Source organism: Chaetodon auriga, chromosome 19 (assembly GCF_051107435.1).
Source record: "Chaetodon auriga isolate fChaAug3 chromosome 19, fChaAug3.hap1, whole genome shotgun sequence".
Lineage (NCBI taxonomy): Eukaryota > Metazoa > Chordata > Actinopteri > Chaetodontiformes > Chaetodontidae > Chaetodon > Chaetodon auriga.
In genome coordinates, this window is record NC_135092.1 from 10,035,449 (window position 1) to 10,062,113 (window position 26,665).

Consider the following 26,665-nt stretch of genomic DNA (forward strand, 5'->3'; position numbering starts at 1 on the left):
CGCTAACTTTAAAGTAGCCCCCAAGAGGTCCAACAGACGAGTTCACAAAAATGTCTTCATTCTGAAGGTCTGCGATTGAAATTTATTTCAGAAAACACACACATGTGGACGCACAACAGTAAACAAGGCAAACAAAATAAGGCAGCACTGAGAAGGGCGCCGTAGCTAAACAGGCAGTAGTGGGATAATTAACGTCTTTTGCTCCCCAGTTTCAGACTTCCACTGCTTTCATTAATCATTTCCCACTGACTCCATCAGGTCGTGATGTGTGGAAAAGCTGGATTAGGCCTGACAAGGGCACCTATACTGACCACTAGGCAGTGGTGTCATGTTAATAGAGCTCTGAATAGAGACCCTTGTTGGTAATATAAGGCCTGGCGAGCTCCCACTCTCAGCCCTGTGGTGCTAATGGCTTCATCATTGGCAGGCCAGCCACGTCAGTGCTTTAAATCACTTAAAAACTCGGGAGATAAATGCACCGAGGGACCTCACCGTGTCAGCCCGATAGCATCTCCTCTTTTGTTTAGCCTGGTTTCACCGATTCATGCACAGACACCCATTCACAGCAGATGAAAAGAGAAGCGTGAACAAAATTTAGATGCATGAAAAGATCTTGAAAAGGATGAACACATATCTAATTTAAAGACAATCAGTATTGGATTTTACAACAAATGAATTTTTCTTCTCTTTCATGAAAATGTGACAAATCATTGTAGACAATGGTAACTCATCAGTACAGAATTGTCATCAAACATTTTAAGTGTTAATGTCCAGTTTTGCACTTTTTCCCCCCTCTTTTCACAATCTTCTCTCCTCCTGCGTTCTTCACATCTCTCAGGCTGGCGCGAGATGCCCCCGACAGATGCACCAGTCACTTTGATGCAGTGGCCCAGATACGAGGGGAGGCCTTCTTTTTCAAAGGTGCGGAGTCACAAAGGGAGGTAGACGCACCGACAGACAGGCACAAAGCTACAGAGCTGCGTGGGAAAAATAAGAAATTAGCTAAATGAGCGGAAGTCAGAGGAGGCAGAGCAAATTAAAGAGAGAGAGAAAAAAGGCAAGAGGACGAGGATGAGCGAGTGGGCTGGATGTAGACACCCGACTGAGCTCGTTGAGCCCTGCTGAGAGACTGCGGTCCAAAAATTACATCAGGCTTTCATGCTTGCCCTCTGGAGGAATGACCCCAAGCCTCCCGCTGACAACAGAAACAAGAAACGGGCTAGCGTACCCTCAGCAGCAGACGTGTTAGCAAAATATCCAAACTTTAACTTACATTTTTAAACCTTTTTTTTTTATTACTTTTTAATCTTTCATATAACTTACAAGAGGTGACAATCAATGCTTACAGATCATTGTTATGATAATTTTGCCCTGTGAAAGCTTTTGAGGTTTTGAATTGGTTGCAGTTCTAGTCAGCTTCTAAGATATGTGATGGCGTCGGCCTGCCACAAATGTTTAACCTCTTAAACCAAGACTAACCTTGACACACGTGACTCCTTGACTCCTTGAAACACATGACTCAGCCTGTTATATTTTGGTCATTGTCTGATGCACAGCATTATGTCTTTTGAAAGGATGGTGAACCCTCATTTTCAATTTTGGACTAACTGCAGGAGACAGGAAACCGCTAATAGCTTTTGATTAAGATTAAGTAAACCACAAAATTGCAAACACTAGACAGCATAAGGCGAGACACACACCAGTTTGAATGAATGCGTCTTTTTGAAGGCCTCAACAGACTGCAGAACATAAGTCTGTAGGAAGACTGTTCCACAGTGCTCAACTAATTTAAAGGCGCACCTTTTGTTTTCAGTCCAGTATGAGGGACCAACACAAACCCTTGTCAGAAGACCAAAGTGACTGAGTGGTGATATAAGGATGGAGCAGGTCAAAGATGTAGCCAGGTGCCTGACCACTGTGTGCCTGATCACCATTGATCAAATGTCTACGCCAGTATTTTAAATATTTTACTGTCCAGATGAAGAAAGGGATCCAATACACTTAGCAACCTGGAAGCTATGCCGTCTAAAGTAAGGACCTCAGTCTTACATTCCACTATAAAAGTTGTTAGCCATCCAGTCTTTAATGGCAGTCAGATTAAACAGTCAGTCTGTCAATTTCATCAGGCTTTTCAGACATTCAGTTGGATATCATCAGCATAGCAGTAATAAGAGATACAATTAAACGTGCTATTAATATGAACTTAAGGAAGCAAATCCAAAGCAAATAATATGGAACCTAAGACAGAGCCCTGAGGCACACCACGGGAAAAAGCAACAATTTCAGACATGTTGGGACAGAGAATCTGAGAGATAGGAGGGGAACCATTACATTACATTTTGTTACATTAATTAAAATTTGTACTGTTTCCCCTTAGGGAATGCATGAAAAATAACAGATAATCTCGGCTGCCAGAGCCGTCATCATTTGTTATCAGCATCCTGACTAGCTCTGATCCTCCTAACTCCAAACTGTCCATTTCCTCTTAGGAAAGTACTTCTGGCGACTAACCAGAGAGAAGCACCTGGTGTCTCTGCGTCCGGCTCAGATCCATCGCTTCTGGAGGGGCCTCCCGACCAACCTGGACAGTGTGGATGCTGTGTATGAGAGGCCTGGAGACCACAAAATAGTGTTTTTCAAAGGTACTGTTGCACATGAAGTCTACATCCTAATATATTATCAGCTCTTGGAATGAGTCTTAAAATGTACAAAAAGTTAGTCTAATTGAATAGTGTCAGTGAGCATCCATGGTCACTGGATTCCTGCTTCTATTTTCTTCTTTCCTCTCTGTCATGGTCAAGTTAACTACATCCATTTGATAGCTCAAATACACTGTTCAATGCACATGGTTTAGTACATACTGAATTTAAAGTGACAGTGTGTCCAGAACATTTTTTTTTTTTTTTTAAAAATTGCCAATGACCCGCAGACTTTTTAAAGTGTGATTCATCCACACTATAAAGATGCGAAATGAGAAGAGGCAGTTCACACCTTTCTGTCAATGTGGCTGGGGTTTTGAAGGAAATTATGATTTTTTTTTTCTCACTGTGTGATAGGGCAGCATAAATTTAATTTAAAAAATGGGTGCAGAAACAAGGGCATGTTTCACTTTTGATATAAAGTGTAAAACAGCCTTCTTGGCAGAGAATGTTCTTCATTGGCTGTGAAACAAAAATACGTGTAAATCTTATCCTTTCAAGAGAGTCTCGTGTACATATCTTTCAGGTCGCTAATCTTTTTAAATGTATCATCTGAAATGCATACAATGTCTGCTGTGTGTGATGAATAAAATTTCGAGTTTTTCTATCCTCCCTCTTCAGGTCTAAAGTATTGGGTATTTAAAGACAATATTGTGGAGGAGGGTTATCCTCGCCCAATCACTGACTTTGGCCTGCCCTCGGAGGGAGTGGATGCAGCCTTTGTTTGGCTACACAACGACAAAACCTACTTCTTCAAGGACAACCACTACTGGCGCTACGACGACCACCTGAGGCGCATGGACCTGGGCTACCCTAAAGACAGCACGCTTTGGAAGGGGCTGCCGCCTAACCTGGACGATGCCATGAGGTGGTCAGACGGTGAGTTGCCTTCTTCTGTCATGAAAGAAGATGATACTGACACATTCATCCATTTTCTAGCTGCCTATTGAGACCGTGACTGTTTCCTGTTTTCCTTTCCTCACCACAATCACACTGTGGCATAAGATGATAAAGTACCACAAAAGCAAATCTTTCTCTGTTTCAGTATCAGGTGGCTTTTCTAAAGAACTTCCAGTCAATGTATGTATGTGTGATAATAAAGCTATATTGCTTCTATTTCAATGTTCCACAAAGTGAATGATCAAAGCCCCCAAAGATAATCCATCACGTAGAGCAAAAAGATGAGCAGAAGGAAGCCAGTGACATATTTTGACCTCTTCTGTCTTGATTAAAATTTGATTAAGACATACTGATTGAGTACATTCGATGTATAAATGATGAATCACCATTGTCTTCCTTCCAGCCATAAATGATCACATTTCTCAGAGAAAAATAGACTTGTAACACTCCACCAGAGCATCAGACCACTGGTAGCTCCGGTACTCGTGGCGCCTAAGGCAAGACCGTGCAATATCCTTCTCAGGGGAATTCCTCAAAGAGAAATAAATTACAAGAGAAATATGAGACAAGGATGGAACAATTATGCAAGTTAGCAAACATGCAGCCTCAAGTTTTGGAAGTTTTCCGATCAGATTATGAATCTGAGTCAAGTTCCCAAGAGCAGTAAAACACTCAGATGTTGGAGTGACTTGGATGTGTGTCTTTTAAGCCATGCTGGCAGCATGACTCAGCACAGTCGCTCCCTCTGCCTCCCACTCTGATGCAGACTTAAATATCCCAACAACTATTGAATAGATTACCATGAAATTTTGCACAGACATTCGTGGTCTCCAGAGGATGAATCCGACTGATCCTCTGCACTTTCCTCTGGTGTTTTGAGTAAAATGTCTCGATAACCAACAGACGGATTTCATGTCCCTTTATATCCCCTTCAGGACCACTTGTAATAACTTTTGTGAGTCTCTGACTTTTCGTTGGGCACCATAACAGGTCAAAGCTTCCATTTGCCCATTACTTCAGTTTATGACTAAACATTTGCAAAACTAATCACAAAAGTATTGAGCTTAGTGCTAACTCGCAAATGTTAGGATGCTAAGACGTTAAACTTAGATGCTAATTATTCTAAACAGTATACCTGCTAAACATTAGCAACAATAACATTTTTTTGACTTTATTTGAGTTTATTTTATTTTGGCAGTCTCCCTGTTTGTGACCATGCACAATTTTTTGTTGGCATAGCTGCGGTATGCAGATTAGAGGCCCATTTGCATTTGATTGTTTGTTGTTTTTTTGTTTTTTTGTTTTCTTTTTTTGGTGTGTCAAAATATTTTTTTAACCTTTCTATCTGTTATTTTGACATGGCACACATGGCGGGGTTTTTTGCCAGCACTTTGCTTCACATTCGCTCAGTCAAACACATTCAAACCTTGGAGCTCGCCCAGTGTAATCACAGCGAGCAGCTCCACTGTAGCAGCTGAATGTCAAGGTCACAATGCCTTCGTCCATCAAAGTATCATAGCTATAGCCCTGTGATCTCATGTGCATGGTAATGAGAGGTGTAACATGGTTGAACACCATTTGTTTGAGAAACTTTGTGCAACCTTTTTTTTTTCTGTTTGCCTGTTGTGTGTGTGTAGCCTCTAAATGATGGTAGGGCATTTTTAGTTTTTAAAAATACCTCCAAAAACCAGCCGCTGAGTCTGAAATTTGAGGCCACTCACAGTGGGAGTCAGGATGTCCCTAATCTCCCCTGCAGCATGTGAATACAAGGAGTCTCTTTCCCTGTCAGGTGTTTAGTGGTCTGTGTTCTGTCTTCGATCTTGCTCCAAGCTCTTTGATGTGTGTGTGCACGTGTGTGTGTGTGTGTGAGGAGAGGCCAAACCCGACTCGGCTTCACCCCCCGGCCATTATCACCGCAGAGCCTGTAAGAGTAAAGTTGGAAACCTACACGCGTAAACGCACATAGACAGACCATGGTGCCTGGGAACTGGAGCCACATTAAAGCCTGTTCTCCATTTGTTTCACCAGCTCAGGATGACTAGAAAGAGAAAAAAGAGATAGAACGGGCAGGGGAGGACAAAAGAGTGATATGACGGCAAGAAGGAGAGAGGAGATGTGCTGACACCTTGTTATGAAAATAGAACAGAGAGATGAGGGGGAGAGGGGGTGAAATGAGGAAGAGAAGAGGAATCTAGACAAGAGGAGATATGGGGACACCTGAGGATGAAGAAAGATAGCGAAGGAAGAAAAAGAAGATGTTAGAAAGATAGATGGCTTGACTCAGAGGACAGATAGAGAAATCATAGAGAGACAGAGAAAGGCAGTAAAGCTATGGAGAGCGGTTGCTGCGGAGGCAAAAAGGGAGCATAAAGAGTATTAATGTAGCTGTAATGATGATAATGGTCATAGCTGCTGACATCAATGCGGCACCCAGGAATAGTTTAGCCTTTTAGAGGTGGCCAGAAAATGTAAAAGTAGAGGAAAATGAAATTTATCAGGCATGAATATTATCTTTAACCTGTAGAAGAAGTTTACATAAACCAGTCAGCATTCATAATCGTAGTGTCACGTTAGTGGAGTCGAAGTTACAGCCTCTGTTAGCAGAACATCAGGAAGTAATTCCTCTTTTCTTTGTCCATTTCTAAGAAAGGGATTTTCAGATCAAGGCTTTAAAAACCGTGGGCATTTTCGAAAGGCCTCTGTCCTGTGTGTCAAAAGTAGACTGAACTCAAACTGAACTCAGACAGGAGAAACAAGTCATGCTGTGTGTGCAGTGGAGCAGTTGTGCTCTCTCTGACGTTGCAATGCCTCAGGCACAAATGTTCACTTTTTGACTCCAACCTGCCATTTATACTGATAACAGCGCAATAATATTGGGCCTCTCGCAACCAACTTCATGGTAACAAGCTCCAAAAAAAATGCTTAATCAAAGAACTTTGCAAAATCTTGGTTAGCAGCTGCACCACAACACACCAGTCCAGTATGACACAGATACTAATACAGAATAAACAATGTTAAACAAATAAATAGTATGTAACATGGGCACTGTGGCTTATGCCACTTATATTAATCCACAGCTGGAAAAGGTGCCCAATAAATGCACAGTTTACTCCTGTTGAGAAACCTTTGCTAAAAGCTGCAGTGCCCAGGTGTTTTAGGATATCACTGATGCTTTGGTGGAAATGAAACTTTGTGTTTCTGACTCATTTTTAAAGATTTACAGAATGAACGAGTGGACCTGAGGCAGAGAGCTACAGATGGTGCAGGGAGAGAGATAGATTAATCCATTGATGTTTTTGTTTTGTCAGTGTTGTTTTTTCATGCGATTTGTTGACAACAAAATTATACAGTAACTCCAGCCTTAATCTTTCATTCTCGTGTTTTTGAAAATGACTTAATTGAGAAGTCCCTCAAGACCAGACACTGCCAAGAAGTACATCTAATCAGCCTTATATCATGGGAGTATTATGTGTTGCCTCAAGAATGGATTCACGAGTTATTAGCCAGCAGTGGGTGAGATTTGACATGGATTCGCCACTTTTGACAGCTCTAAGACTTTCAGTCTCTGAGGAAAACAAAGAAGAATTTGAGGAAGACAAAGTGGCGTTCAGCCCTTAAGGGCCTGGACTTACAGTAATAGTGATCGATGGATAAGGAGAGTGACCTTGTGAGTGTGTGAAACTCTTCTGCTTCTGTCTTTGTGAAGATGAAGTTCGGGTCTAGACTCAGAGAATGAGGACATTTTCAGAAAGTCAGGATATCATGGTCAATTGTCACTGCAAAGGACTTCTGAAGGCTATTTTAGGACTTGTTTTCATGGTTAAGGTGGGACTGAGAGAAATTAATTATATTGGGTCTTGTACTTTTCGAGGTTCAATCTGTGTTTCTGTGCACTGTAGAGCGTACTTTATTTTTATTCCTACAGGCTGCAGCCCGGCTTGAATATATTCTCATGATTATGAACAGGAAATGGACTCCACGAGGTGTTATGAGCCTTCACCCACTTACAAGAGCACTGCCTAGAGCAGCACCACTCCCATTTTACAATATCTTGCACATTTGAGGCGTGTTAAATGTTGCTTTTACCCATTATGAACACCAAAAACAGCAACAAAAAGCCTGTATTTTTGAGCAAAAGTCATCAGAAGAAATGAGGGTTTCTCGTTAAAACAGTGAAAACTTGGAGTTGTCTTTAAAAATGAAAGCCAGAGTAACTGTAACTCATTGATTCCTGAAGGGCAGAGCCACCTACAGTAGAAGTGAAAACATTCAGGTTTTTTTGTCTTTCTTAAGTTTGGCATTTATTCAAGGCCATGATAAAGAAATGAAGAGCAAGTTCTCGCTTTTCTATGTAGCAGAAAAAGCCACACAGACAATACATTGCTGCAAAGTCACTGCTGTATTGTTCATTTATTTCCAAAGCGATGCTGGAACATATTGCTCACAAATAGTTTTGGTAGGTATTCCACTCAGAGTGCACGTCCTTGACTGCTGGAGAACCTTCTGACGTAAACTGAATGCTTTAATCGTCCTCTGTCCTCTGACTGCTTCAGCACTTGAACGAATGCCAGGCTTCATATCTGTATGACATGACAGAGTGAGATATGGTTCTTTTCCATAGATTCAGTGACATATATTTGCTCCACAGTTGATGGGGAGCTCCATTAACAACGAGAGAATGTTTGTCACTCGTTTATCTCTCGTCTCCTATTTGTTTCAGTCACTAGTTTAGTTATTGGCTAACGTCTGGTGACCATTTAGCTTCTGGGACAGCGACCAGTGTTTCTGGGCTTCCAATACCAGATAAAGGATATCTGGTTAAGACTTCTTCTGTCTGCTGGCCATTGTTTATATTCTTATTTGCAGCTTTCTGACAATATCTTAGCTAATCTCAACAACCTGATGATTAAAAGCTAACAAAAACCTAAATCATTGTTAGTTGATTGCATTTCAGCCAATGCGTTCCAGCTCTTTTGCTCCACATGGACTGTTTCCCCCGTATGCAAACAAAGCCTGCTCAATCGCGATTGGTCAGCACTGCTCAGACTACAAGTGGACTACAAATGGAAACCAGAACACTTTCGATAGCAAGTGAAAATGAATGAGCCACAATACGACCACATTTACTCCTCTTCTTTGTCTCAGTCACCAGTCAGTGAAGAAGACGAATAGGTCACGCTCTAGTCAACAAATTCTGAGTGACTTAGTGAGTTTCATGAAACCGACTTTGAGTTGGTAAACATTTCAATGCCTTCATTATTTCATGTTGACAAAATCTGTATTTATCTAATTTTTCACAGCACATTCTGGAAGCTTTGTTGCAACAAAGTGGTATTTTCATGAGAGGCACATTGTGTTTAGTTTTTCTCCTCTTCTGCCAGTGCCTGTTTGGTATTTTGGTGACTCTAACTTAAGTACCCTGAAGTAAAAGGACAGGCGCAGCGGGGGGTGTGTCGGTAATGATCAAATGGCACAGTGCAATTATGGTGTCAAGAATGGCCACAAGGCATCACTGTGTTCTGCGCTGGCCGGCATACCCACCCTACAAAACGACATGACCTCTTCTTATGTATGCAGTCCTTGCCAGATTCACTTATATAATAATAGCAGTAAGGCAGAATCTGTTCTGGTTCTTCCTCTAAATGGCAAAACAATATGCACCTTCCCTCCAAAGACTATAATTTAAGGATTGTTTGTGCATACTCCTACTGGTGCTCAATTATCCAGTCTCTTCCAGTGCGGGTGCTCAATCTTGCAGCTATCACTAGCAAAGTTATTGGCCACAATTCAGCTACTCTGCACAACATCCAAGTATATACAGGATGCATCTGCCACGTTAGATTTGGTTCAGATCATCCATCTAGTCCCAAGGTGAATCATCGCACTTCCACGGCAACTAACGGCAAACAAAAAATAAAAGCTTGTGACAACACAGACGGGGAATACTTATCTGTGCCAGCTTAGCTGTTTTTTTTTTCATATGGAGAGAGTGGAACCTACCATCTGAACTGCGAGCGCACCAACTGCTAATCAGGTTGTTGGTTTTAGACTAGTCTTGTGTCAGTAGACTACGGGCTATATTTTTATGTGAGTGCACTGAGGAGAGTGTAGATTTGAGTCTGTGAAGTGGTATTTTCTTGAGACAGTGTTTTGCAGCAAGGCGAGAGTCACTGGAGGTTGCTCAAGTGAAAACTTTAATAAGAAACTATTCCAAATTTATCATACTATTATACTATAGTCATGGTTTTTTTTTGCTTTTTTGCCAATTTTAAATCACCATTTCCTGGAAGTTTAATGAAATGGAAGCTAAATATGACATAACAAAGCAGGCATGTCTTGTCAGCCTCTTCACGCCATACGGAGCGCTCACTGCTGAAGTGCTTGGAAAACACTTTTGTGTTAGATGTAACATAACGTTACTGACTTGACCAGAACATTTCTGAGGTCGAATGAATAGACAGCAAAACATCCAGTGCATTTTACTTCCAGAGTTAAAAAAATGTGTCCACGATGTGCGTTGATATTTCAGAATGAATTCAGGCCTTTCTTACTACATTGTGTAACACTATTAAACGGTTATGTTGAATGCTAACATTAGCTGTTGTCAAACAGCAGCTAGGGGGTCATCAAATATATTGTTTTTCCTTGAAATATGGACTCTTCTGTCCAGAACTCATTCGCCGGATTGCAGCGCTGTCATTGAATGAAAAGATATGGTTTTCCGTGATGAAAAGAGCCTGTACATGGTCACTGATGTGTATCTTCTGTAATCCTTGACAAATTCGAATGATTCCTGCTCTGTCTGGAATAGCTGTACCGTGAATCATGGATTCATGAACTCAAAGCTCTTAATGTTTTATGTGTCCTGTGCTTATTTTGTATTCCAGATGAGAGCAGACACAACTCTGTACCTTGTATGAATAATAAAATGCAGACTTGTATTATATTCTGTTCTATGTCATGCACACGCATACACTCTAATACCATCCCTGTGCCCTCTCTCTCTCTCTCTCTCTCTCTCTCTCTCCCTCCCTCTCTCTCCCTCTCTCTCTGAAGGCTCATCCTATTTCTTCAAGGGGAAGGAGTACTGGAGAGTGCCTGGCAGCGACATGGAGGTGGAGGTGGGCTACCCCCGCCTCATCGCCAAAGACTGGCTGCTGTGCACCGAGATGCAGGCGGACTCTCCAGACACGGAGCCCAAAAGCACGGAGACGAGAGGCAACGTGCACCAGCACCCGGACCACGCAGAGAACGGATACGAGGTGTGCTCCTGCACCTCCGACACCGCCTCGCCTTTAGGCGCCCGCCCCTCCCCGTCTCCCCTTTGGCTGCTGCCACCTCTCTGGACGCTCTCGCTGGCCCTCCGCTCTGAACTGCTATGATGCCAAAGCACGGGACAAAGCTTCTGAGCTGATTGTTGGAGGGCCAGTGGACACTCTGTGGAAAACTGGAAAATTTTGTTCTTATTATATCATTTGGTATTCTTTTTGCGCTAATTTTGTTATTTATTTTACCATTCATTTGGCGGGTGCTGCCAACGAAAGTAGTCATCCCTACAGGCATCAACCCACTCACCGTGCTTTACAAAGGCTTTCACTGAATGGTCAAACTGCCTCATATCTGCCAGGAAAAGGTTATTGAACAGAAATAAGAGCACCAACAGTGATTATTTGTCCCCATGTGCAGCAGGTTTACAGCAGCAGTGCCTCTCATACAGACGTGTAAAAGACATTCTGGGTTGTAGGCCGGTACAAAGGTGAACAGCATGCCAACACACACTGTTGCCTATTTTATACAATTAAAGCAGATGCTTTATTACAGGGTCAGTACACCAAAATTAGTTCAAAATTAGCTCAAAATGACCAAAATAAATGTTGATACTTACCTCTAGTGGTATCCAGCCATGTAGACGTTCAGTTTAATCTAATAGTCTCTGCCTCCATCCCACTCCAGTGGAGGTTCTGTTCAACACACTGGAAAATGACATTCGAAAAACCCAATCACAGTGCGTCTTTGCAAAAACAATGCCCGTGTTACTCTGGATAATCCGAACTCCTAGGGATTATTTTCTCTTTAAAAGCAGCTCCAGTAAAAACAGTTTACAGCAAGCAGGGACGCTGTTTCTGAAGAGACACAGCGTTGTTGAATTTGAAGTTTTAAAAGTCATTTTTCAATGTGGCGTGCATCACTAACACTTTACTTTCAACTCCATTGTATTTGGCGTCTCTGAAATGGGAGAAATAAACTCAAAATAATCTGCATGGCAGGATAGCACCAGAGGTTATATATATATATATATATATATATGGATGTTTAGGTCTGAACTAGCTTGACTAATGTGCTTGTGATAACTATGAATGTTTGGTGTGCAAACTTCTTACTGTGCAAGCTGTTGATGGACGGATGAGTAGGTGGGTGGGCTCTGTCAGCACGAGTTTCTTGCCTAAATCCCTCAACCGTGCTCTGTAGTGAGGAACTGCTGCTCCTGTACGTATTTCCATGGGTTCATCATTTTCACATCTGGCCCAGATGCATTCCCTGCTCTCGGTTTCGTCGCACCTTTTGTATCAAACTCGGATGAAATAATATTCCTGTTTATTTTACAATGTTTTATAAGGTCATAGAGTTTATAGAGCCTTTTTGTGACTGTTGGATACATTTCCATAATCACCCCTTGGTCCTTCTGAAGACAAGAGTCACAACTTGGCCCCTGGATTTATTCTTGCTGTAAAGATATATTTACCTATAGACTGATATATTTGAGTTGAAAGGTTCTGCAGTTATTGCATAACCAAGTGGACTGTGTATATTTCAAGGTGTGTTTTCTAATGTAAAATATTTTTGTAGAAAAATAAAAGAATCTGAATGACTTTATTGGCTAACCGTGGTCACATGAATTTGTATGGATGCCGATTATTTGGAGTACTCAGTGTTGCGGCTGTGTGGGCTGAGTGTGTAATTATTTAGCGTCGTTGAGACGGAGCCCGGCATTGAAGACAGATGAAGGTAACATGACAGCTTGCAGACACCAACTGAGAGCTGCTCTCCATCTCTCTGATGTTCTTAAGCATGTTTCCTCTTGTAATGGTCACTGCTGTTCATCAGGAACGCAAAGCACATCATGTCAATCACACCACACACAGTCCGCCTTACGAGCAGATTGGCTGGCGGAGGATTATGCAGTGTGCCCATGTTTCTTAAGGAAGGAGAATCAGAAACGTGATGTCACCTCATCTAAAAATATTCAGCAGCTCAGATACTGCTAATTCAGAGATCAAAGTTAACAGGATGTCAGGCCTGTCGAGTCTGGGTAGACTCACGCACACACAAATAAGCACACAAGGGTGTAAGCTTGTTTTCAGAGGCGCAATGAGTCAGAAGTTCTTCAAAAAAGTGGAAAAAATGTAGTTTGTGAATTGAAATATTTCCGACATTTTAAGTATTTATATCAACATATATATACACATTCAGTCTAATGAAGAATAGAAACGTTGTGCAAATATCTATATCAGTAATACACTAACCTTACTTACAGGACTAGTAGGATTTAGGCAGTGCAACATGGTGGACCCACTCCCTCTGTAGCTATAAAGAGCTCATTCCAATGTAAGAAAAACATAAGAATGAGAAAAAAAAAGCTAAATATAAACTAATTAATAAAAACTATGTATATTAAATCACATTTCTGCCATCTTCTGCCAGTGCAGCCCCGTAAATCTGGCACACTGGCCCTTTAAAATCAATTAGTTGAGATCTCAGACTATATGATATGCCAATAAATAATGTGTTTGCATCTTTTTGCAATTTTTTTTTGTCAGGACGTCATTTGACAAACACACAGTGAATACTACAAACTCACCTCACTTACTGAAGTAATGTCCTAATCATGCACAGGCACAAATACAGCTTGTGTATGCCTGTGTGGGTGTTTGTGTGTGTGTGTGTGTGTGTGTGTGTGTGTGTGTGTGTGTGTGTGTGTGTGGACATTTGCTGTTTTATCGTACCCAAAGGCTGCGGATGAACCTCCACCAAGAGAATACAGACCCAAAACTTCCTTCTGTTTCAAGGTAAAATGAAGTTTAAAAGTTTAAAAAGTCACTCAATCGCCATTTCTGCAGAGAGCAGCAGTTTTCCTTCCCTCCTCTTGACACACTCGAGTGGTATTAATTAAGTGGTGTGACTCTGCATCCACCAGGAGAGCACCTGCACCCACAGGCGAATGCAGCAGAGATGGGTGACTCTCTAGCCATATGTCCTCTTCGCACATACACCACCAAAGTACCAATCAGACGTGTTTAATTTAGCAATATTGGAATGTTATTGAAAATAGCAATTTCTCATTATAAAAGTACAATTTCACTGAATATCCTAAGTTATTGTCATCACCCATGGAGCTTCCTCTATAGTTGACACATGGCACCCTTGCTGCTTGAGTCTCCAGATGGGCCAGGCAGAACCAATCAATCACTCTGTAACTAAAATATTCAAGAGTGGAGGAGCTGCCTGCAAAGCTGAGGACTTGCGGTGGAGTGGTTTACAGGCAGGGAGCGTACAGCGAGAGGAGAAACAAATGGACAGAAAGTGACAGATTAATCGACAGATACACAGGATTAGAAAGAGGCAGACTGAGAACTGGAAGCCGGAGAACAGAACAACCAACAAACAAAGACAAACAGATGTAGAAATAGAAAAAAAAAATCATTTTCCACAGAGACAGTGGCAAAGATAAAGAAGCAATTTAGCAGTAAATACATAATCCACAGAGGAGACAGGGAAGTGTTTCCACGCAGTTGTTGTTCATACACTCTCTTAAAGGACTATACTGTTTATTACAACCTGGGCCCCATGACTGTCATTTCTATCAGTTACAGCAATACAATCATGAAACTGCTCAGATCTGAGATCAGACAGGTTTTAGTCTAAACCTTTGTATTTGGAGGTGAAAAGCAGGAAGTTGATCTGTAAACTGCATTCACGGGTCTCACAATAAACATCACTGACATGAATAATTCTTAAACTCATGACAATAAGTCTCAACAGTTATGCTTTAAAATAATCATTTCTAAATGAACATCTGGCAGAGAGTGCTGTGAGTGCAGATCCTCCCGTTCAGACAGATACCAGTTGTCAGACCTCGGAGAGGACGCTACTACCAGGAAAGGGCAACCCAAAATCAATCAGCTCTGAACATGAGTTTGATGGGGTGTGTGTGTATGTGTGTGTGAGCTTGCTTTCAACAGGGGAGGTCAGTGCTCTGCAGTGACATCAATTCTGAACCATGATCTCTATCCACTGGTAGCTTGGCTAGCCCCATATGATTACTTGTGTGTATGTGTGTGTCTGTGTGTGTGTATATACTGTGTGTGTGTTGTTGGGACTCGCCTTCCTTATGGTTATAGTTATGGTTAGGATAAGTCTCCATGAAATGAATGTAAGTCTATGTAATGTCCCCAGAAGTGATGGAGACACTGTACGTTAGTGTGTGTGTGTATGTGTGGCTGTGTTTTACTCACGTTGTAGGGACATAAATGAGTTTACACAGTCATATTGTGGGGACTCACCTTCCTATGGGGACAAAATGCAGGTCCTCATAAGGTAAATCATAAAAGTTTAGGGTGAAGACTTAGGTTAAGGTTAGGGCTAGCAAGTCTAAGTACTGTCCCCGTAAGTCAAGGAAACACACATTTATTTGTGTGTGTGTGTGTGTGTGTGTGTGTGTGTGTGTGTGTGTGTGTGTGTGTGTTCCAGCTTTTGGCTAGCCCACCACAGACCAGGAGGTGGTGGTCATAGGGGAGAGCAGCAGCTGTTGTTGTCGCTGTCCATTTTGCATTTCGCCTGTTCTCACACACACACACACACATCAAAGAGCTCGGAGCAGGACCCCTGAAAGTGGCCCAGATGCAGAATATGCAGCACAGACCTCTAAACACCTGACATGTCATAACGTTTGAGCCGCGGGAGATGCCGCACGGAGACAGGGCACCAGAGGAGTTACAACAGCTGTATTGCAAGAAATACAGTTTGAAAGGTAAAAGCTTTAAGAGTGGGTTCAGTCATGGTCCCTGCATGTGTGAGCCACTGCTGACTGGCCTTGGACATGAAATGATACCTGAAGGCTTTTGCACCTCTTGTCAGTGGCAGGGTTTCTCTAGGCCCGACAGAGCTCTGAAGTGAACAACCCTGAGGCTGAAGCATTCACAGCTGGAGCGATTTACCTTAAGAATGTGCCATGGGATGGCTTGAGAGGATGTGGTTGGATGCTAACTGTGAGATGCAGCATCTGTTGTGCTGCCGAAGGGCTTAACTGTGTTTTCTAAACATGCATCAACTGAACAACGTTCAGCTCGTATATGACTTATTCAGGTGATGTACGATACGGAAAGAAGTTTCAGTAGCTGACAGCAGGGAGGTGGAGGTCCTGGGTCTGTGTTTGGGGTTTCCTTCAGGTGCTGCTCTTTCCTCCCACAGTGCAAACACACGCAGGTGCTTGTGACTCTAAACTGCACATATTAAGCAGCCGTCATAATGAATGAAAGCAAAGTATGGCTTAGTGTTTTAAATTATTAAGAATGCAGACTGAAAATGTGTGAATTTGCTGTCTAAGCTACTGAAAATGACAACCTACTATTTGTTGGTAATGTGCTGCCCCCTGCTGGTCATACAGTATGACATATTGACAAGAGATAGATAAATGATATGCTGTGTGATTTTTACATGTTCATTACTCAGTCAATCCTGAAAACAGTGACTGAAAGCATGCTTTGTTAGACTTGGCTCACTGCAGCCTTCTCCAGTGACTGATTAGAGACTTATCAGCTTAGAGCAGCAGATTGCGTCAAAGACCAAGACCTAATTATGACTTCAATGGTCCAAGCGGGTCAAAGCCTCGTCACTGTTTCTCTCATTCATTCCTTCTGATTTCACCTGAGCCGACTGAAGCAGTGCTGGTAGCAGAAGGATCTGCAGGGGTCTCAGCTCTGATCTCCTCAGGTGTCTCGTTAAATATTTCTGCGAGGCTCTGACTAAAGGTCTGCCTCCTCTGGGTCCTCCTTAGACCCCCTGTCTGTTTTTCTTAGATCTACAGCCGCTGGAGCTTCTGACCAGTCAAAAAGTTTCATTATTGATAAATATATTCTGCTTTAACTTCTGAAACAAACTGATTTCTTTATATGTCTTTGAGGGGCCCCTCACTTTATTATTGTCTTGGATGAAAAGAAATGCGCTGTCAATTTCCTCCTACCTTTTTATCTTTCGCTTCCCCTTCCTGTCTCAAGAGCTTTCTTCTTCTCTTGTGCACTCTCTCAAGGGCTTCTTGCTCATCTTTCATCACTTTCTCTTGTCCTTTCTCATCTTTCTCCAATTTTTCAGTTTAACTGTTTCATTAACTTCCCTCCCTCGATTCCTTTTCAATTTCCTTTCATTTGTCATGCTTTTCACACTAAAAATTGAAGAGTTGTTACTCCCCTTGCTTGAGTTTTAAGATGTCCTTAATTAGCCCTTTTACAGCGCTAACAGTATATTTACTTTGCAAGCTCATTCTGCTTTTATTTTGAAATACAGTTTGATTTTGTCTATGCTGTCCAAACATTATATTTCACCACAAAAGTGAGAATTAATTGTGTCATTTTGCAGCCTTCATGCTTTTCTGTTAGTGGTTTGTAGATGATCTAAAATGGAATAAATTTCATTCATCACCCACGTCTCAACGCTCAAATAAGAAGGGCAGAACATGCATAAATGTAAATATGTCTTTATCCTCTGTAGTAATTGAGTACTTTTTTGGCAATGGCACTACCGTCTTCCTAATATTGGTTTTGCTCCGTAAAATAGCATTAGGTGTTGTTAAAGTGCCTTCAGACAGAATACTTTACGTTATTATATTAGGTGCAGAAAAGCTCATTTTCCCAAATGCATGTGTCACTGGCTCAGCGGACCAGGGAATTATTATGGTCTGGAGAAAGTACTGCTGCTGTATTCGATTTCATTCTGTTATTTCATATATACATACTCACACACACACACACACACACACACACGTACATACATATACATATACATACATACATACATACATACATACATACACACACACATACATATATATGTATGTGTGTGTGTGTGTGTGTGTATATATATATATATATATATACACATATACAAACACACACACATACATACATATATATGTATGTGTGTGTATGTATATATGTATATATATATATACACACATATACAAATACACACACAAACACACACACACACACACACACACACATACATACATATATATGTATGTGTGTGTATGTATATATGTATATATATATATACACACATATACAAATACACACACAAACACACACACACACACACACACACACACATATATATATATATATATATATATATATATATATATATATATAGTTCCTCTCTGGTTTTCTTGTGCTGCTGTAATACGAAATGCCAAATGTCCCTCCTGAAGTTTGATTTGATCTTTTTAGGGCACTGCTACATGGATAACTGTTGAGGCTGGAGACTGAATTGCATTGTGGGTATTATTGATTAAGTGGACACATTCATCAGTTGAGCAACAACACGAGGAAGAAACATGCATGCCCCCCCAAAAAATGTGAGTTAAGAGTGCAGTAGACAATTAGTTGACAGGAATTTGTGTCTTTAAGCAGGCATCCAGTAGGTGGCAGTATTGGCAAGTAAGAGCTTTATTAAGGTTTTTAAACTATTCTTCTGATATTATCTTACAGTTGTGGGGCAATGGTGAACATTAATATACCACAGTTATGTGTTAATTTATTGTAAGCTATTGTAAACATTTCAATATCCGATCCTACATATTGCTTTTATTTTCTTAGATTAAAGCAGTGGAACCACTTTACTTTAACCCGACAATGCAGCTTTACTATTATCTCTTGATCTTTGCCCTACATTGGTTGACACTGCGGTTCTGGTTGGTAAGATGGTCGAGGAAGCTGTTTTTGAAGGCTTGAAAATGTTCCCTCTCCTCACACAAACACGCTGATCGATTTCCCTAGAAATGAAATACCTTGCTTGGGGAGCACCTCAGCATTCAGTTTTTAAAGGAGCACAAAGGATTATTCACGCCACCCACTCACTCAGTCACCGACTACATCCAAGCGGTGAGCAGATCACAGAGCCACGTCTCCACACTACCTCCGCCAGGGTCACGCACTGCATCCTCCAGCTGCAGCTTAGGCTTACTTGACGAAACTCTTGAAACCACATTTCCTGTGCCGTGAGATATTTTTACTGCAGCAGAACTGATGCATTACAGAAACAAGACACAGCGTTTGCAGTTCACGCTGCTGCTGAATTCATTGCAAACTGCTGGATAACACTGTGAAGCAAATGACCTGAAATCCAATGCAAAACACTGACATTTACATTCCCTTTGCAGCACTGCCCAGTCAATCTGAAACAGCATTAGCAGAAGCAGATGTTAGCGATATCCTTTTCTACATGAACGTGACTTTGTAGCATAGTTGCAGAGGTGACACATGCCGCAGGCAGGAACAGACTGGATTCCATCTTCCAGCCTCAAGTTGATTTAAGCAGAGGAGAAATGTTTCAACATGCCTGCAGTTGCAGCGGAAAGGCCTCATAAAGGCAGTGAGCTGCTCCTTCTAATACTGCTATGTTTATGCAAACCACAAAATGCATGTTTCTTTACGTTCACACCAACATTTCTTTAAGTTTAAATTTTCTATTTTCTTTTGTGACAGTGCAGTAGTTAAGGTCTAGTTAGGTTTATGTACGAAAAAAACATTTTGTTGGAGTGAGGAAAAGATCCTGTTTTGGCTTAAAATATCCAATTTAGTCACCATAAACACAGGTGGAAAATGTCCTGACGTCTTGTTGAAAGCATCCAGTTTTGGTGCCACAAACACAGGTGGAAAATGGAAAACCATTCTCATTCCCAGAGCGTCAAATCCTGGCATTTTGTCATGACCTTCTGCGTCTCATACAGACACACCAGGCACACTTTAGCATCTGTATGAGACACACCAGGCTTTCAAATAAGTCCAATATAAACCCAGCACCCGGCAATATTAGAAGCCCAGACCAACGTCTCCAGCCATCCAACACGTTCTCATATTAGCAACGCACAAAGCCTTCCTGCCAAAAACCTTGTGGTTAATGTTGTAAAACGGTTGCAGAACTACTTGGTTAGGTTTAGGTATCAAGACTATCTGGTTCCACATAGGAAAGATCCTTCACTTTTGGTTTCTCATGGCACACAAACCTTGGTCTCCTGGGTCAAAGTGGTGTGTTTGGCCTGGTGCATCTCATACAGACAATTGAGGGTACTTTGTGCTTCTGTGTGAGAGGCCGAGGGGCCTGACAAAATGTCGCCATTATTCCTTTCTTAGACTTGTCTGGCTATTCTGAGGCTAGGATTTAAATCACGTACGCTTTAGTTGCTCCTGACAGTATTACATCGCAGAAAGGGCAAAAGCAAGAAATAACTGGTCTGGATCGCTTCCCAAATCCAAGCGCCCTGAGTTTTTAAAGGGTGATGAAGCATTAATGTCAAACAAATCCCAGTGTCTGACCTCAGATAAACACATTTTGAAGCATGCTCCTGATGGACACCGCTGAAAAAATGGAGACTTCTTGTTTCTTTTATGGGACCATATGGATGTTTGCTAAGTGCCACTCTGGTTTGCTGAAATGCCACTCTGTTGTCACCTTAGGGTGAAAATGACCCCCCTAAGAGAGCCTGTGCATGCCATATAAATAGATTTTGGGCATCTGGTTTGGTGTCCGTCGGGTTTCAACACAAAAATACGCACACATGATTTGATGTTGAATTCTTAAACATATTTACTCAATTATTAGTTTGTTTGGCACATAGAAAGGTTTTATTTTGGTTAACCTTTGAACCACTGAACCACTTGTTTCAAGAATCTTGATTAATTTAAATCAACGGAAAGATGAACTCTTCTATGTTTTTCAAAGATAAACTATATTCCTCGTTTCTTGAGGTCTAACAATCAGTACCCTTTTTGGGATATTTCCATTTGTCTTAAGAATAGAGAGTTTTAACCCCTTATCTAGCTGTTCTTCCTCTTTTCCTAACATAGTTTTGAAGTTGCAAAATTCCACTCTGTCTGATATATATCCTGTATCAGCTTGTTCCAACTCTTCATTGAAGAGGTGAGCTGAAGGAAAGATTGAAATCCCTCAGAATCCTTGTTTTTTATTGCTACACCATACATACATATCACATTTTAAGCACATTTCCCTAAAATTCAGCCTATGTTTGTCATCTTTGGAAACTTTGCGATCTCTGTGGGTCTGCACAAAGTTGTTTGTAAAATTCATGTAAGATTAAATACAGTGAGCTGTAAACTTTGAACATTGTCCTCCAAAGTCCAAACAGCTGCTCTTCCCTTCCTCCCATCAGTCTTTCATGTGAATGGGCTGCTAACTGCTGGCTCCATCAGAGGCCCTCCTCACCTCCCAGGTTAATGGAGGATGCATGAAGGGTTGGGGGTGGGGGGCAGGGCCAAATGGCCTCGCAGGATTAGCAGCATTGTCCGCCATTGTCAAGGCTGCACCCTAACTCCAATCACCTCTGTAATCTCCTGACTTGTTTTCAATACACGATCAAAGCTGCCAGGAAGGGACCTGTTTGTCTGCTCTTCCATCCCCCCCAGTGCACTTTGAAATTCTCTATGACTGGGACACAGGTAAGAACTGCTAGATTCATCATTAGGTTCATTGTCTGAGGTAGATAATGCACAATTGCATCCCTATGGTAAAAAAAAAAAAAAAAAAAGGCCAAGAACAGTCAGAAAGCAAGATTTTGCAGGTCAAAATGTGTATAGAGCATACCACTACTGAAATGGCTCTTTGAATGAAAGGAAACCAACACTGAACTTCACAGCAAGGCCTCAACATCAGGAAACATTCTCACCTGCCCCCACACTCGGCTCTGACTGCAGCCCCTTAGCTGTTTAGACCCCACCCTCCATGTGATGACCAATCAAGTTCAAGGTTCACACTTTTCAAAGACAGGGCACCGTGATGTGTTTGACTTCAGTGTATGAAGACCTGAAAGTAGCACTTTGTCTCATCTGTGTTGGCGGTGACAATAAGAGGACATCGCAACATGCAATACGTCTCTGGTAAGTCTAACTAAATCGAACTATGCAGTGTGAGCATGCATGTGTAACATGACACGTACTTTGGGTTGCAGGTAAATAATCACAAGATACGCTTGGCCATGAAGTACTGAAGAGTTGTTCAATTATTTCCCTGATTTAAAGAGGAATATTGAGAACAAAATTAGAATGTGGAACTGTTCAGAGCAGTGTTGACAGGAAGTTATACATGCTTTGCAAGAATAGATTTTTCCTGTTTTTGATACTCCCACAACCTCCATGCTGCAACAAACCAGTCATACATTCTATAAACACGTCTGATTTTGCTGAACTTTTACATGCTTGTTTTCTCTGCAGACTACAATTCGAATCTGAGCATGTCCCGGGCCCCTCCAGCACCTGACTCATACAAGCAGGGCTGCATCAGGATGACCCTGGAGAATGCTGATCTCTGGAGGTCCTTTGACAGCATCGGAACAGAGATGATTATAGCGAAGCATGGAAGGTAACAAACACCAGCACAATTATTAATAATAATACTGGCTTTGTATCATTTATCACATAGGCCATGAGAAATCACCTGTGCAGAGGACTCTGACTACACATTGCACGATTGGATTCTATCATGTCTTCAAAAGAGTTCAGACCATTTACTGACTCGTGGTTTTGTGTATTTGTTTCAGGAGAATGTTTCCACACTGCAGCATCAGTCTATCTGGGCTCCAGCCTTTTGCCAATTATGTTATCATGGTGGATATGGTTCCTGTAGACAACTACAAGTACAAGGTAAGTGCACAATGCAGCACACACTGTACGCACTGTTACACCCCTTTGGCTTCAGACGCAACATGTTCATTCAGTATGAAGCTTTCCAGTTGTTTGAATTTCATTGTTTTCCACATTTTGTTTGGTTTACTGGACTCTAAAAACCAGCAGACTGCAGTATGTAAAACACAGCAGTCTGCAGCCAGACATAGGTCTGCCCACTCTGGGCCGTCCACCGCTGCATATCAAAGCCCTTCATGGTTTCCTGTTTGTGCACTCTCGGCTGGAGGCCCAATCAATTAGCATCCCTCCTTATTCGCAATTGGTGAAAGAGGGAGCAGCCAGCCATCCATACATTCAATGGCTCTTACATCAACTGTAGTGGCCCATTTGGTCACACATCTTGCTTTTAGCACACACCCGAAAACAATGAAGTACATAATAAAGGGAAAGTACTGTGGGAGATCACTGAGAATGTTGTGAAGAATTGTGTGAATTTGTAGAAGCAGTGATTATTTTTCTTTAAAAAAAAGCATAATAGGTGACCAGGAAGATAGAAATATGCTCATAATGCTCATAAAGAATAGCCCTGCAATAAATCCTGCCCACAAAAAAGCATTAATGCACCACAGCTTTCCTGCATTGTGATGAGGAAAAAAAAAATCATTTCATGCTTCATGAAGGCTTATGATTAATCAGACATGTCCCCAGGTCTCACACTTGGTAACCTTGCGTCCCTCCCCCATTTCTCTGTAGTGGAAAAAGGAGCAGTGGGAGGTCGCGGGGAAGGCAGAGCCCCAGCCCATGTGTAGGACATACATGCACCCGGACTCCCCTGCCCAAGGAAGTCACTGGATGAAGCAGTCGTTGTCTTTCCTCAAGATGAAGCTCACCAACAACACTTTGGACCAGCACGGCCATGTAAGACACCATCTTACACACAAAGTGAACATGATTGCGTTTATTTTCACTTTGCTCAGCTCACCCTTTCCCCCCTCCATCAGATCATCCTGCACTCCATGCATCGCTACTACCCCAGGTTTCATGTTACCCAGGCAGACAGCCCTTACACTGTCCGCTGGGGCCCATTGCAGACCTTCTCCTTCCCAGAGACGACCTTCACTGCAGTGACCACTTACCAGAACCCAAAGGTATAAACATGCACAGCAGTTTCACGAAACACTAACCCAACAAAGAATTGCTGATATTCCTGTTTGATTGAAACAAATTACTGCACCACTAACAGTTTGACCCCTATCTTTTTTTTAAAGATCACCAAATTGAAGATCGACCACAATCCCTTCGCCAAGGGATTCAGGGAGGGAGGAACCCACTCCCACAGTAAAAGGTGAGAATTACATTGTGTATATGGACTGAATTTGCTGCTGAGTAATCGCAAGCAGTTCTGAATGACCTTACCAGCTGCTTTAATGATTTTTTATTTATCAAACTCTGTGCATCATGCATCAGGTTTATACTGAAAGTTCAGACAGACATCTGTAATCACCATATGTAGCTAAAACACTGTCTGTGCTTAAATTAAATCTGAGTGGTGTGAAAAGTGTAAAGGAAACTGCTTTAATACACTATTCTTTCATAGGTGTCGTACAAATAGAAGCCCTCCTGCAAAAAGAGCCGCACTGGACAGGAAAGTTTTCTGCAACAGTCCTCCAGGTGAGTTATTATCAACTCATTCAGCTTGTGTGCCAGTGTTTTCATTTGAGCTCCTACTAAACATTGTATTTCCCCCTCAGGCCTGCAGAGGATGCCCTCCGCCTCTCAGTCAGTGCATGCAGGCAAGAATCAGGCCTGCACACAGCAGTCATTGAAGGGGAGTGACCTTTCAGCCTGGGCTCTGGAGCAGGACCCATCTGAAAGTCTACATGCTGAGGCCCTGGAGCTGGACGAGTATGACGGCAGCTGTGAAGAACAGATGGTGCCTGCACCCGTGTCATACCAGCCCTACAGGTATGATTTAAGACATCCAGGGTGAGATCAAATCCAATGAGAAAATAAAACATAGAAGCAATAAGACTGGTAATAGCTAAATGTAACAACAAGGAGGAGGAATGAGTATAATATTCCATGCACTTCACACCTTTATTGCCTTAGAGACTCCTTGATTGTTGGAAGATGCATGAGCAGTATGCATGATGATGCACAAAAACTAACCAGGATCTGACTTTCTTTTCTCCAGATCTGCAGAGTACACCAGATTTTCACTGCCTTCCAACGACGCCGATGCAGCTCAAACCCCCATCCACCCTCCACCTCATACGCTTGCCAGAGCTGAACACAATGCCCAACAGCATGGATACCACCACCACAGCTACGGGGCAGATTGGAGCCAGTACCCGCTCTTCTCCTACTCCCGTTGGTGAACTTTGACCCTTTGCACTGCTGACATCATCGATGAAGGATAAAACCACTAAAGCCTTGAAAGAACGTGGTTGTTATGAGCTGGCCAGCAGCAGAGTTTGGGTTAAAAGTGTATAATTGTGTATAAAGTTTTGTGTATTTCCCAGAGCTTGTACTGTATGTGGAGGTCACTTTATATTTTGTCAGTTTCATGGGACAGAAAATCCTTTTCATGTGAGGTGTGTGTTTTCTTTTTATATTCCTGATCACACACACATGCTGGTTCAGTCTGAGCTTGCACGGTTGCCCGCGTTAAAGGAGATGCAGTATGTGTTTTGAGACACGGTATATATATTGTCCTCAGTCATCTGGGAAATAAGTGTGAAATTTAATCTGCGGGTGTGATGAAAAGATATCCATCTGTACACTAACCGACCTTCAATAAGACTGTATCATACTGAGGTATCAGAGGTTTTCCTCTTGTTTTGAGTTTGTGTTCATCTACCGCTGGAACCACGTAAATCACAACGTAGTATAAGAATGATGTTCATGCATTAATGATGCATGCCTGATAAGCACACAGATCAGATTAGTCATGCTTCATCAGTATCTGTGTCAAAACGTGACAAAATTGTGTATTGGTGTTTAGCTGCTGAGGAAGGGTTTGTCACAATAAATGGAGGTGAACAATGAGCAATTCTGTGTGACGTTCAGGTGTCCTTTTAGGCATTTTGATCAGAATAAAGGACCTGCAGCTCATTTGATTCTGAGCAGGATGGGCTGTGCTGGATAAATTGTGAACGAATGTGAGCCGCAAATCCTTAAAGAAGACTAAGAGTCTACAGCGGCTCTGTAGCTTTGAGCAAAACGAACATCTGACATCAGCTTGCTAACGTGCTCTCAATACTGACATGCTGATGTTGAGCTGGTAAAAGGTTTGCTGTGTTCACTATCGTAGTTTAGTGTGTTAGCATAGTGTCAAATGAAAAGCTAAAGGGTTCATCAGTTATTCTGAACATCTGGACCACATTTCAAGGCAATCCGTCCAATTTTAGGACATATTTGACTCAAGGTGGCGCTAGAGAAAAAGGGTACATTTTCTGATGACTGAAATTGAGATTGAGATCTTCTGCTGAATAACTACCAATCACCAAGGTCATCAGGATTCATCCTCTGAGGCTCATGAATGTCTGTACAAAGTTTCATGACAATCCAAACAACAGTTCAGATAATTCAGTCAGGACCAAAGTGGTGGAATCACCACTAAACCGTCATTACTGTCCAAAGAGCAGTGCCAAAACTGGATAACCGATTCATCTTGACCTGCCAAGGTGCAGCCACCACCAACAAGGCATGAACATACAGCTCTCCGCTCGCCAACACACATTCATTGAGTCCAAACAAGGATGTAATGTCCTGGAAACTACACTCTGTGGGATCATGACCCTGCTGCTCGACCAATCTGTTGCTGTACTACAACTAGCTGAGAGCTCGGCTATTAAATGCCACAAGTATGTCTTCATCAACTGCATTTGAATCCTTTGAGCACAAGCGTTACACAACAGCAATGCATTTAGATGCGAGAGTGATGGCGCAACGAGAGACTGTGAGTCTGACCTGATAAAGTGATGACAGACAGCGAGTGTGGAATTACCATCGTAGTCTGGCATAGTTTCCCCAGCAGAAGGAAGGAACGTCTGTGCTGTAAATGTTTTACGAGAGAGAGAGGGAAGCCATATCTGGGACGTTTAGAAAGCTTCGGGGAGCACACACTGCAAAGGAATTTTCTAGAGCACAAAA

The 26,665-nt window shown here is 42.0% G+C and overlaps 2 protein-coding genes across 2 annotated transcripts in view; both read left to right on the plus strand.

The window, feature by feature from the left end:
• LOC143337604 (matrix metalloproteinase-17-like) overlaps positions 1-12,481 on the plus strand; it is a 64,949-nt gene extending 52,468 nt beyond the window's left edge. Inside the window, exons 7-10 of the mRNA XM_076757237.1 lie at positions 839-921; positions 2,490-2,642; positions 3,321-3,578; positions 10,656-12,481. Of these exons, the coding sequence (XP_076613352.1) occupies positions 839-921; positions 2,490-2,642; positions 3,321-3,578; positions 10,656-10,981 (820 nt within the window). The 3' untranslated portion in view covers positions 10,982-12,481. The remainder of the gene's footprint in view (positions 1-838; positions 922-2,489; positions 2,643-3,320; positions 3,579-10,655) is intronic.
• Positions 12,482-21,750: 9,269 nt separating this feature from the next.
• On the plus strand, positions 21,751-25,519 carry LOC143338399 (T-box-containing protein TBX6L-like). The gene is made up of 9 exons (XM_076758760.1): positions 21,751-21,766; positions 22,100-22,247; positions 22,426-22,528; positions 23,264-23,428; positions 23,512-23,658; positions 23,779-23,855; positions 24,108-24,181; positions 24,262-24,475; positions 24,705-25,519. Exons 1-9 carry the CDS (start codon positions 21,751-21,753, stop codon positions 24,886-24,888), a joined length of 1,128 nt encoding a protein of 375 aa, XP_076614875.1. The 3' UTR covers positions 24,889-25,519.
• Positions 25,520-26,665: the final 1,146 nt, after the last annotated feature.

Excerpts from the sequence above, each read along its gene's own strand:
- LOC143338399 (XM_076758760.1), top strand. Across the intron at positions 22,248-22,425 it reads ATTATAGCGAAGCATGGAAG|GAGAATGTTTCCACACTGCA; the intron begins GTAACAAACACC and ends TATTTGTTTCAG. Across the intron at positions 23,429-23,511 it reads CTTTGGACCAGCACGGCCAT|ATCATCCTGCACTCCATGCA; the intron begins GTAAGACACCAT and ends CCCCTCCATCAG.